We start from the raw sequence: 13,078 nt of genomic DNA on the forward strand, positions 1-13,078 counted from the left end.
CTAGTGACTCTAGGCTGCATTCAGCCACCCAAGGATTCTCAGAATAGAATGAACCAAAGAAATCCTCCCAAGACCCTCTGGTCTGGACTCTTGAAACTGCAGTACCCAGTCTATCCTTACATTGACCTGGCTGTTCCACAACACGGTCTCAACTTAAGCAGAACAAATGCCAAGCTGACCTCTGGGTAATTTCAACAAAGTAGGCCCAGTAATTGATGCAGTCAAGGGCTTTCCCAAGGAACTCTGCAATAACCCAGAGACAGAACCACTATGTGAAGAAACCCATATTTGTGTAAAATGTGAGAAGCTTTGAAGAAGGTCCTCTAATCTAAAACATTTCTAGCAGCCTGTCATATTTCTGCAATCCTACTATTAAAAAGTTGGGCCCTTGGAATTAAGTTGATAATTTATGACACATCCAGAAAACCGTTTACAAGGTTTTTAACCATGAAAAATGAGGGAAATAGATGATTTCCAAAAAGTCTATCCTTCCAATTTTTAGGTAAAAATTCATAAAAATTTAAAACATGTACCTGTTTAAAAAAAAAAATTCTAATAGGGTATTTATAAAGGTCAGAATTTTGTAAATACATGTATGTTTTTCCTTTTTCAGCACTTTGTCAAGTATCAAGGACTTGTTTTCTCTATTACAGACACACAAGGCTCTGTCTACCCTTCTAGTAGTAACACATTAATGTAAAGCTATTAAGGCACACTCCTCTCTCACCACTTAAAACTTGATTTATTTTGATGATTATAAAAAGTATATAAATTCTTTGTAGAGAATTGGGAAAATATAGAAAGTACTGAATAATATCTAAAAAATTCTCTATTGATGTTTGATGTATCGTCTTCTTGTCTTTTATATTTTTCATGTATACATATACATAGATAACTTTTTATAAAATATAATCTGCATCTGTTCACATGCTTCTTTCTTCCTATTTCCTTTATGTCTGTTTTCCATTCTCTCTACTTTCAGTCTCTCTCCCTTGGTGAATTTTAGAATTTTTCTTTATGCATCCATATATAAGTCTATCTGTTTAACTTTCACACAGTTAGAGAGGCAAAAGCCATTCAAACCATGCTTCTCCTCTAAAGATGAATAGAAAGAAAGATAAATAGATGATAAATAGATGGTAGATAGATAGATGATACCAGATAGATAGATAGGTAGATAGACAGAAAAAGTAGATAATAGATAGCGAGATGGATAAGGAAAGAAGGACGGAGAGAAGGAAGAATTTATGTATTGTTTGTTTATATAGATCTTCTGCATATCTTAAATGGTTTTGTGACCTTTGATAGAAAAAAATTTTTCTTGCCTCTATTTTAGATTCCACCAGGACCATCAGTTATCCTTCTCCTCATTCTTGTTACTTCTACTTCACCCTTCATCATTTCTACAGAAATTCTTTGCACTATCTTAAGTTTAAGCCTAATTATTTGCATTGATTACAATTTAAATTGACTGTTTCTATACAACTTCTATGGAAGCTCCTTCATTTCCTATTTCCTAGTCACTCTGTAGTTTAGTATGGTATCTTAGGGTTAGAAGAAACCCTGAAATACATTCTGTTTTGACTCACACATCTTCCCTTCCCCATACCTTGTGCTTCACTCTGTGTCTGAATTCCTTCTGCAACACACTCCCTTGGTGACCACCTAGCCAAGACTGGCATTTTATTTTTTTAAGATTTTTCTTTTTTTTTTGATGTGGGCTATTTTTAAAGTCTTTATTGAATGTGTTACAATAGTGCTTCTGTTTTATGTTTTGTTTTTTTGGCCACGAGGCATGTGGGATCTTAGCTCCCTGACCAGGGATCGAACCCACAACCCCTGAATTGGAAGGCGAAGTCTTAACCACTGGACCACCAGGGAAGTCCCAAGATTGACATCTTTAATTACAGGAAGTTCACTACCTCTTGAGGAGACGTAGGACATTTTTACAGTTCTCTGACCATTAAAATACTCTTCTGTCATTCTCACCACTGCTATTTCTAACTGCTGGAATTTCACATAAAAGTTTAACCATAAACTTGGCTAAAAGCTCTTTGAAAAATAATCCTGTTTACAGTAGCATCAAAGAGAATAAAATACTTAGGAATAAAATTAACCAAGAAGGCAAAAGACTTATACACTGAAAACTACAAAACATTGTTGAAAGAAATTAAAGAAGACACCGATAAATGGAAAGATGTCTTGTGTTTCATGGATTGAAAGACAATATTGTTAAGACGTCAATACCACCCAAAGAGATTTACAGATTTGATGCAATCCCTAACAAAATCCCAATGATGTTTTTGCAGAAATATAAAAATCCATCCTAAAATTCATATGGAATTTCAAGGGACCCAGATAGCCAAAAAAAATCTTACAAAAGAAGAACAAAGTTGGAGGTCTCACACTTCCTGATTTCAAACCATACTACAAAGCTACAGCAATCAAAACAGTGTAGTACTGGCACAAAGACAAACATATAGATACATGGAATAGAACTGGGAGTCTAGAAATAATCTCATATATCTATGGTCAACTTAGGGGGCAACTGAGGAGTCAACAAGGGTGCCAAGACCATTCAATGGGGGAAGAATTGTCTTTTCAGCAATAGTGCAGAAACAACTGGACAGCCACATGCAAAATGATGAAGTCAGACCCTTACCTAACACCATCTACAAAAAATAACTCAAAATGGATCAACGATCTAATCATAAGACCTAAAACTATAAAACTCTTAGAAGAAAACATAGGGGGAAAGCTTCATGACATTGAATTTGGCAATAGAGTAAGTCCCCTACATACGATCCTTCAAGTTGCAAACTTTCAAAAACGCAAATGTGAGTTTGCATGTCCAATTACATAAGTTAGTTCATGTGTCTGGCTCACATTGTCACATGTGTGCATCCTCTACAAGTGGTTGTGCTTTTGTGTACCATACAGTACTGTATAAAGTTTAGTAGTACAGCATCCTTACTGCAAGCCCAGGATGTCTGGAAGCAAGCGTAAAAGCAGTGGTGATGTAGCTGGTACTACTGTACTTTTCAAGGTACTGTACTGTAAGATTAAAAATGTTTTCATTATTTTTTGTTTGTTTTTTATGTATTATTTGTGTGAAAAGTACTGTAAACCTATTACAGTACAGTACCATATAGCCAATTGTGTTTGTTGGGTACCTAGGCTAATTTTGTTGGACTTACAAACAAATTGGACTTACAAACACACTCTCAGAACAGAACTTGTTCATATATAGGGGACTTACTGTAATTTCTTAGATGTGATGTCAAAAGCACAGACAACAAAAGATAGACAAATTGAACTACATCAAAGTTAAATGCTTTTATACATCGATACTATCAACAGAGCGATAAGGCAACCCACAGAATGGGAGAAAATGTATACAAATTATATATCTAATATAGAGTTAATATCCAGAATATATAAAGAATTTCTACAACTTAACAGAAAAACAAACAACCCCAGTTAAAAATGGGCAAAGGACTTAGACATTTCTCCAAAGAAGGTATACAAATGGCCAAAAAGCACATGAAAAGATGCTCAGCATCACTAATCATAGGGAAATGCAAATCAAAACCACAAGATATCACTTCACACCCATTAGGCTAGCTATTATTACAACAAACAAACGTAAGAAGCAAAAACAGGAAATAACAAGTGTTGATAAGGACATGGGGAAATTGGAACCCTTGTGCATTGTTGGTGAGAATATAAAATGTTGCAGCCACATTGGAAAACAGTACAGTGGTTCCTTAAAAAATTAAAAATAGAATTATCATGTGATCCAGCAATTTCACTTCTAAGTATATACTCGAAAGAGTCTGAAAGAGTTATTTGTATACCGATGTTTGCAGCAGCATTATTCACAATAGCCAAAAGGTGGAAACAACCCAAGTGTCCACCAGTAAATGAATGAATAAACAAAATGTGGTACATACATACAACAGATTATCATTCAACCTTTAAAAATAAGGAAATTCTGACACATGCTACAATGTGGATGAATCTCGAGGACATTATGCTAAGTGAAATAAGCCAGTAACAAAAGGACAAATACTATTGATGCCACTTAAATGAGATATCTAGAGTGGTCAAATTCATAGAGACAGAAAATGGAATGGTAGTTTCCAGGAGATGGAGGGGAGGGAGGAATGGGGAGTTTTTTGTCTAATGGATACAGAGTCTGAGTTTTGGAAGCTGAAAAGAGTTCTGAAGCTGAATAGTGGTGATGGTTGCACAACAATGTGAATGTACATCAAGCCACTGAACTCTACACTTAAAAATGATTAAAATGGCATATGTTATGTATATTTACCACAGTTTTTTTAATTAAAAAAACAAAAAAAACCTCTTCAAATATCTGAAGGCAACCATGGTGACCACACAGAGTAATCTTCAGAGTAAACAGATCTGTTTCCTTTCACTGTTCATCAGGTGACATGAAGTCCAGTCATACTCTGGTCACTCTCCTTGGAATGTTCTCCAGCTACCTATAGCCCATTTAATCCATGGGCCATAGATCTCAACATGACACTGACCGGTTAAGAATGGAAAAAGCCTATTATCTCCCTCAGTCTCATTACCAGACTATTATTACTGCAGCCAGAGATCCTACTAGTTTACTGTCACACTGTTAATTCCTATAGTGTTAATTGCCCAACTAAATCCCTAAATGCTTTTTTAATGTGCCACCACTAAAATCTTCTGTTAGAACTCTTGCAGTGATTAAAAAGAAAAACAAACACATAAAATCTATGCAAACTGACTTAAGCAAAAAAAGAAATTTATTGGGACATGTAAATGTTCCAGAAATGGTGCTGGCTTAAGGTATGGCTTGATTCAGGAATTCAAATGATGTCATCAGGTGTCAATTATTTCTTTCTCTTAGCCCAGCTCTGCTCTTCTTGTGTTGTCTTCATTCATAAGCTCTCCACCCATAAGATGTCCCCCCCAATAACTCCCAGTTCCATGGGTGGTAGAACAAAACTTGTTCCCAGCAATCCCAAAATATCCAAAATATCATTGCCTTTTATGGGCTCTGATTGAGGCACATCCCTGAACCAATATCTGTGGCCAGGATAATGCTGGTGCTGAATGGCTAGTTCTAGGTCACATGTTCTGTCCCTGAGCAGGAATGTAGTCAACCCCCTGTGCTGAAAGTGGAGAGGAAGTGGTCCCTAGAGAATAATCAGGTTAAGGTCACCAGCAGGGTGAGAGGATATTGAGGAACAAAAACTACAGGTTCAACCACCCTTCACTTAGTTCAACTGGATATTTCACAGACTAAATGTTTATCCCTATTAAATACAATGTTATTAGAATCCTTCTGGCAAGTTGTTTGGAATTCTAATTCTATCAGGCAATGCATTCCTTGTTTCTCTCAGCTGTATGTACTCTACAGTCTGATGAATGTACCTTACAGATTTCATTGCACGCAGTGATGAACAGGTTATAAACACGTTTATATATGTTATATAAACACGTTGTATAAGATATAAACAGGCTATAAACACAGCATACCTTGTACCTCAGCCCACCACCAGGACCTTCCTTCTGAAGTGACATCATCAGCATCTATGGATGTGGTCATACAACCAGATACCAGGCCCATCTTTGTGCTTGGGTCTGGGCCCTATTTCTTGTGTCCAGAGATATTGTGAGCAATATTCACAAAATGTCTAGACTCCTGGGGGAGTTTCTAATAGAGAGTGAATGGTCTGTACAATCTATGGATCTTTTAGCTAGCCATCATCAGAGAGACCTTTTTCTCTACATGCCCCAGATTTCAAATGCTCTCTAAATTTGCACACTATCAGAAAAAAAAAATGGTAACAGTAGTAGTACCAAAGTATATACAGCATTTACTACACACTATGCCCTGTCCTAAAAGCACATAGGATTAAATATTAACTCATTTACCCCTCACAGCAGCCTTACGAGATGCATGGTTGCCATCATCATCATCTGCATTTTAAAGACAAGGAAACTAAGGCCCAGAGAGGGTAACTGGCCCAAATTTACACAGCTAGTTAGTACAAACTAGGAATTGAACCCCAGTGGTGTGGCTCCAGGGTCCTTACACTCACACAGAAGTGGCATTTGCCTTTCACATCCCTCACTGCTCACTTCCAGCCCTCAGACAAATGTAAAGGTGAGAAGGCTTTAAAAGCAACACCTACAGTAACAAACCTATCATGGATAAATTAGCGAGCAACTACTCACTTAACAACGGAGTTTGTTGTTGTAAGTGAATCATTTTTAATGACAAGCTTCTCCTGGGACAGGTCAACTGGTTAAAAAGTCATTGGTGACTTCCCAGAAATACTGGGACTGAGAAACAAAGCCCAACCCTTCCCAACCAAATGGTTAGGACCACTGCCAACTAAAGATCAATTAGAACTGTAAAGTATCTCTAGCATAATGCCTACACGAGTAGAAAAACACAGTTTTAAAAACTTTTCTTGTACACATATATTTTCCCTGAACCATGGCCATGTGTGGGAGAAATTAAGTAGAGGGGCTTGGCCCAGCACCTCACAAAGGGTGTTCCTGTAAACAAAGCTTGTCTCCCAGCCCTTCCATTGCTCCCCTGGGGTCACTTGACCCACAGTTCTCTTGTCACCTTTGGTAATACTATTAGTTGGTTCAATCATGCACAAAGGTATGATACAGGTGGCTACCAAATTCAAAGGACTTGCATACAGCTCTTTCTTCTGGGAACACCATGTCATGAAACCTCAGGTGGTTCATATGAAGGGCTTCTGTGATGGGACTACATACAGAGATGAGGCAGGGTTGAAAGGACAATGTTTGTTACCACAGGGAGCCCAGTGAGGGCTGGTTCTGGGGAGGAGGACCCTCCTGGTGGGAGAGAAGCAGCTACTGCTAGACCCTGAACTAGGGGAAAGCAGGAGGACATGCCCCATCTCTCTTCTCCTTACCACTCTCCTACCAGTGCCTCCCATGGACACTGAGGGCCAGGGGGCCTGGGTGATGTGGTCAGCAAGGTTAGCCTTCAGGGTTCAGAGCAAGAGGAAAAGGGTAGAGAGTCCAACTAGAGAACAGAGAATAAGGAGCACAATATCTCCTTCAAAGGTGGGTAAACTGAGTCATTGAAAGGGAAAGTAACGTATTTCAAATCAAAAAGGAAACCCTGAACCAAGATACGGGCTCCACTTCCCAATCTGGTCTCACTGATTTCATGTAGTCCAAATACTTGGAAAGAATCATTAAATCTCAGAGGACACCTAATCCCTCAGGCTCCTTCCCAATATATGGTGATGTTACAACACAGCCCACAGTGGCCCACCTTTCTTCAGAAGTGGTAAGGTGCATGTGATCAGGATGACTCAGCCTTCTGTCTGGATTCACCAGAGAGATTTTCATGAATCACTTGTGTGGGTGACGCTTTGGGTGTTGTTATTCTTTCAGTGAATTCTCTCCACACAGTACGTTTGTCTCTGTTTGATTCATGAAGGTGATTCATCTGAAGAAGTTGACCTGACCATGGTTTATCAGGCAGCATCTAACGGAGATGTCAATGCTTTGACTGCCGTGATTCGGGAAGACCCTTCCATCCTAGAATGCTGTGACAGTGAAGGTGAGCTATTTATGTATTTTGAATCCTGCAGAATGTTCTGATCTAGCCTTTTAGAGATGGCCTCCAGAGGTGAACAATGTTAATAAAATTATATTTGACAAGCTACTTTGTTACTGGAGGGTCAAGGAATATCCTGCTTGTAGCCGTGTGCAGGTTCCTCAGCATTTTATTTAATGAGAGTCATGGACACAAATCTTCAAATTCTTTTACATCACCTCTTCTCATGAAGTTGTTTGGTTTGAGTTTGTCTTCAACTTCTTTGTATGAGTGACTAAAGTAGATAGGCCAATTAGTTGAAGTTAGAAAATGGGTATGAAAAGAGGAGGCTATTTTTGGTAGCAGTGGATGTTGGGAAAGTGCGGTTATTAAAGCCAGAGAGCAAGGATTTCTGCTTCTGGGAAGATGGAGTAGAAGTAGTACTTTTTTTCTTTATTCCTTCTGCTAAATACAACTAAAAATCCTGAACATTGTATATAGCATAAACATAAGAACACTCTGGAAGGTGGAGAGAAAATGACAGACTAGCTAGGACCATGGGACCCAAGGAATGACATAGTGGTGAGTTTCCTGGGCTTCCTTTTTGCCTCATACTTCCCAGACTTGGAGCTGAAGAAGCTGACAACATAGGAATGCCAGTGGGCAGAGGTCAAAAAAGCCCCCAACAAAAGCCTGCTCTCTAGCCAAAGAACAAAGAAAGGGACTGCATAGCAAGACAGAAAACTTTTAGACAATAATGAGTCTACTCCATCAAATACTACCACCAAAAAAACCCAAAAAACTATGACCCCAACCCCACTCATTCCAGCAAAGACCAAGCGTGGAGCCTGGGCCTCCACCTTCACATGGTAATGAAGTCTCCATATCCCCACTGCTGAGGCAGTGTCAGAGGAATCCTTCTTGAGAATTAGGACTCTCACCACCACGCAGTAATGAAAAGTCTTCTCCCTTAGATGTCAATGAAGGCTAAGTAGGGGACTTAGACTTCTAATCCCACCTGGCAATAATGAAGTGGCACCCCTCCCCCTTCACGTACCCTTTGGAGCAGTATCAGAGAAAGCCAGCTAAAACAGAGGATTTAAGTAAGATTTAGGCAACTCATAATGCAATACCCCAAATGTCCAAGTTTCGGTAGAAAATCACTTGACATACCAAGTATCAGTAAGACCTCAAACTGAATGGAAAAAGACCATCAATAGATGCCAACACTGAGATGACAGATGTTAGAATTATCTGGCAAAGATCTTCAAGTAGCCATGAAAAAAATGCTTCAATGAGCAATTACAAATATGCTTGAAACAAATGAAAAAATAGAAAGGCTCAGCAAAGAAATACAGATATAAAGAAGAACCAAATGGAAAATTTTAAAACTGAAAAATACAATAATTACAATTAAAAACTCAATGGCTAAGCTCAGCAGTAGAGTGAGGAAGCAGAGGAAAGGATCAATGAACTTGAAAATAGAACAATAGAAATGAAACAAATCTGAACCACTGAAAGAAAACAGGGTTAGAAAATGAAGATGAAGACAAAGAAGAAGAAGGAGGAGAAGAAAAAGAGGGAGGAGGAAAAGAGGAAGAAGTGACAGCCTCAAGGACCTATGGAACTATAACAAAGGATTTAGCATTGGTTTCTCTATCCTAGTATTTCTAGGAAGTCATTAATGACTTTTAACCAGTTGACCTGTCCCAAGAGGAGCTTGGGATTCCCTTATCATGACAATAAGATGTTTTGTAAAGTATGTGGGTGCTCCCTAATTTATCCATGGTAGTTTTTTGTTCATTCGTTTTTTAAAGCAGAATTATTTGTACATCTGCCTTGATGTTAGAAGTTGGGAATGAGAAGAGTCAAAGGTTAAACACCACTTGTGTGATAAATACAAGAGTCAGACTGATTGCGTTCAATCCTGGCTTGTACTAACTGATTATGAATGGAAACAAAGATACAACATATCAAAATTTGTGGCACATATCTAAAGCAATGCTAAGAGGGAAATTTATGGCACTAAATACATTCATTAGAAAAGAGGAAAAGTATTGGTCAATACTCTAAGTTCTCACCTCAAGAACCTAGAAAATGTAGTGTAAAATAAACCCAAAGCAAACAGAAGGAAAGAAGTAATAAAGAGAAGAATGGAAATCAATGAAATTGAAAACAGAAAATAGAGAAAATCAATGAAACAAGGAACTAATTCTTTGAAAAGATCAATAAAATTGGCAAACCTCTAGCAATAATGACAAAAAGAAAATGTAAGAAGACACAAATTATCACTGTCAGGAATGACCCTGCAGATAATAAGAAAATACAACAAGCAACTCTGCACACATGATTTGAATATTTAGATGAAATGGATCAATTCCTCAAAAAAGATAAACTACCACAGTTCATCCAATAGGAAACATTATTTGAATAGTCCTATAACTATTAAGGAACTTAAATTCATAATTTTAAAATTCCCAGAAAAAGACATCATCAGGCCTAGATGATTCCACTGGAAACTTCTACAAACTTTTAAATAAAATTCATATCAACTCTGCATAATCTCTTCCAGAAAAGATAAGAGGAGGAAGCTTTTCCTGGTTATGATTATGAAGCTAGTATTACTCTGATATCAAAATGTGACAAAGATGATACAAAAAATAAACTTACAGACCAATACTCCACATGAATACAGATACAGACAGACATCCTTAGCAAAAATCAGCAAATAGAATTCAGTAATATATAAAAAGAATTATACACCATGACCAAGTGTGGTTTGTTCTAGGAATGTAAGTCTATTTCAGTACTTGAAACTCAATCTGTGTAATCCATCATATTAACCAGCTACAGAAGAAAAATCACATGATCATATCAATGGATGCAGAAAAAGCATTTGACAAAACTTAGCACACATTCATGATTAAAAACTCTCAGAAAATAGGAATAGAGGGGAACTTCCTAAATTTGATAAAGCGTACCTACAAAAAAACTCTAGAGCTAACATTTTACTTACTGGTGAAAGACTGAATGCTTTGCCCCTAAGATGGGCAACAAAGCAAAAATGCCCTCTCTCTCTCATATTCAGCATAGTACTTAGCCAGTGCAAAAAGGCAAGAAAAGGAAATAAAAAATAAAAAGCATACATATTGAAAAAGAAAAATAAAACTGTTCCTTTTTTGCACAGCTTGATTGTCTACATAGAATATCCTAAGGAACCTACCAAAAACTCCTGCCACTAGTTAGTTGAGCAAGGTCACAGGACACAAGATCAATACACAAAAACAAATTTATTTCTATATATTAGAAATGGACACATGGACACCAAAATTAAAACCACAATACCAAGTAAAATCACTCAATAAAGAATATTTAGGTGTCAATAAAACAAAATACATACAAGACTTGTATACTGTAAACTACAAATTGCTGATGAAAGAAATCGTAGATCTAAATAAATGGAGAGACATACCATGTTCACGGATTAGAAGATTCAATATAGTAAACATGCAGTGCTCCCCAAATTCTTATACAGGTTTAATGCAATTTCTATCAGACTGCAGCAAGATTTTTTTTTTGTGGATATAGACAAGATTATCTAAAATTTATATAGAAAGCAAAGAAACTAAGATAGTTAAAACAATTTTGAAAAAGAAGAATAAAGTGGGAGAGAATCAGTCTACCCAATTTCAAGACTTACTATATAGCTACAGAAATCAAGACTATGTAGTATGGGCTGACGGATAGACACATAGATCAATGGGAAAGAACAGAGAACTCAGACTCACACAAATATGCTTAACTGATATTTGACAAAGATGCAAATGTAGTTTAGTGGAAGAAAGCCTCTTCAACAAATGGTGCTGGAGCAATTCAACACCCATAAGCAAAAAAATAAAATAAAATAAAGAGGGAGGGAGGGAAGAAGGAAAGGAAGGGAGGAAGGAAGGGAGGGAGGGATAGAGGGAGGGAGGAAGGAAGGGGGGAGGGAGGAAGGGAAATAAGGGAAAAGAGGGAGAGGGAAAGAGAGAAGAGAAGAAAGAGGAGGGGAGAGAGAGAAAAAATTTGCCACTATTTAAGACAGAGCACTTCATTGCTGCTTTTACCCAGTACAGATGCCTGGAAGAATACTAGAAGGGAGAAATTTGGAGAGAAACTGGGTTCCTGGCTGCAATCTTTCAATAAGAACAGTAGTCCTGGAATTTATCCATTCTCAGGGATCACTGAGGTCATAGTTTGCAGTTCACCTGGAGAAGAATTATAACCTCTACATGAATCTCCAATCAGAAGACATCTAAACAAGTCTCAGCTGGGAAAGGGATATGTCTGACGTTGGTTTCTTCACCTGAAGGAGTGTGAAGCACCTACCTGGATTCTGCCTCACCAGTATGGCTTGTTCCAACAGCCCTGCAAAGTTCATCAGAATGTGTAATTTCATCTCTGTTTTTATTCAGGAAGAAAACACATGAAAAACCAAATGTGGCCTATATTGATTCCAAAAACAGAAAAGTATTTCAGTAAAAGTGGCCCCTTTTAGCAAGAATTTGTACAACCCAAGGCTAGGCTACCATCACTGCCCTGTATCACTTACCACCTCCAATAAATGTGTGCTGCACCTGTCTGCCTAGCTGGCATTGCTTTCCAAAGATACTTCCAGATTCTGCATTGTTCAAACCAAGTCAGGATAAACCTGCCTGTTATGTCCCAAATTATGCTGATTCCCAAGGTAGTAATAAGCAAATTTTATCATCTGCACAAAATGTTTTAATCAACCAATTACAGCAAAATTACAAAAGATTTAATAGGGTGTGAAAAATACATAGTTTATATAAATGTAGCAACAAGCATCATCTCTCTTCAGCTCAACAGCTGAGTTTGTGTTGAGGGTAGTTCATCTGCAAAGAGCATAATAAATGAACAGGCAACTAAAGTCTACTCATAAATTTCACAAGTCAAACATTTTTTTTTCATAACATGTTATATTTATTTTTTTTTTTACATCTTTATTGGAGTATAATTGCTTTACAATGGTGTGTTGGTTTCTGCTGTGTAACAAAGTGAATCAGCTATACATATACATATATCCCCTTATCCTCTCCCTCTTCTGTCTCCCTCCCACCCTCCCTATTCCACCCCTCTAGGTGGTCACAAAGCACTGAGCTAATCTCCCTGGGCTCTGCGGCTGCTTCCCACTAGCTATCTATTTTACATTTGGTAGTGTATATATGTCTATGCCACCATCTCACTTCGTCCCAGCTTACCCTTCCCCCCTCCGTGTCCTCAAGTCCATTCTCTACGTCTGTGTCTTTATTCCTGTCCTGCCCCTAGGTTCATCAGAACCATTTTTTTTTTAGTTTCCATATATATGTGTTAGCATATGGTATTTGTTTTTCTCTTTCTGACTTACTTCACTCTGTGTGACAGACTCTAGGTCCATCCACATCACTACAAATAACTCAATTTCATTTCTTTTCATGGCCGAGTAAT

At 37.8% G+C, this 13,078-nt stretch overlaps 1 protein-coding gene across 2 annotated transcripts in view; it reads left to right on the forward strand.

The window, feature by feature from the left end:
- The window catches only part of ANKRD55 (ankyrin repeat domain 55), a 415,656-nt gene that overhangs the window by 345,817 nt on the left and 56,761 nt on the right, over window positions 1-13,078 (forward strand). For both annotated transcript variants that reach the window (XM_082457594.1, XM_082457595.1), the window contains one exon: window positions 7,493-7,615. In XM_082457594.1, coding sequence (XP_082313720.1) covers window positions 7,493-7,615 — 123 coding nt within the window. The remainder of the gene's footprint in view (window positions 1-7,492; window positions 7,616-13,078) is intronic.

Source organism: Balaenoptera physalus (assembly GCF_965194825.1).
Source record: "Balaenoptera physalus genome assembly, chromosome: 3".
Taxonomy (NCBI): domain Eukaryota; kingdom Metazoa; phylum Chordata; class Mammalia; order Artiodactyla; family Balaenopteridae; genus Balaenoptera; species Balaenoptera physalus.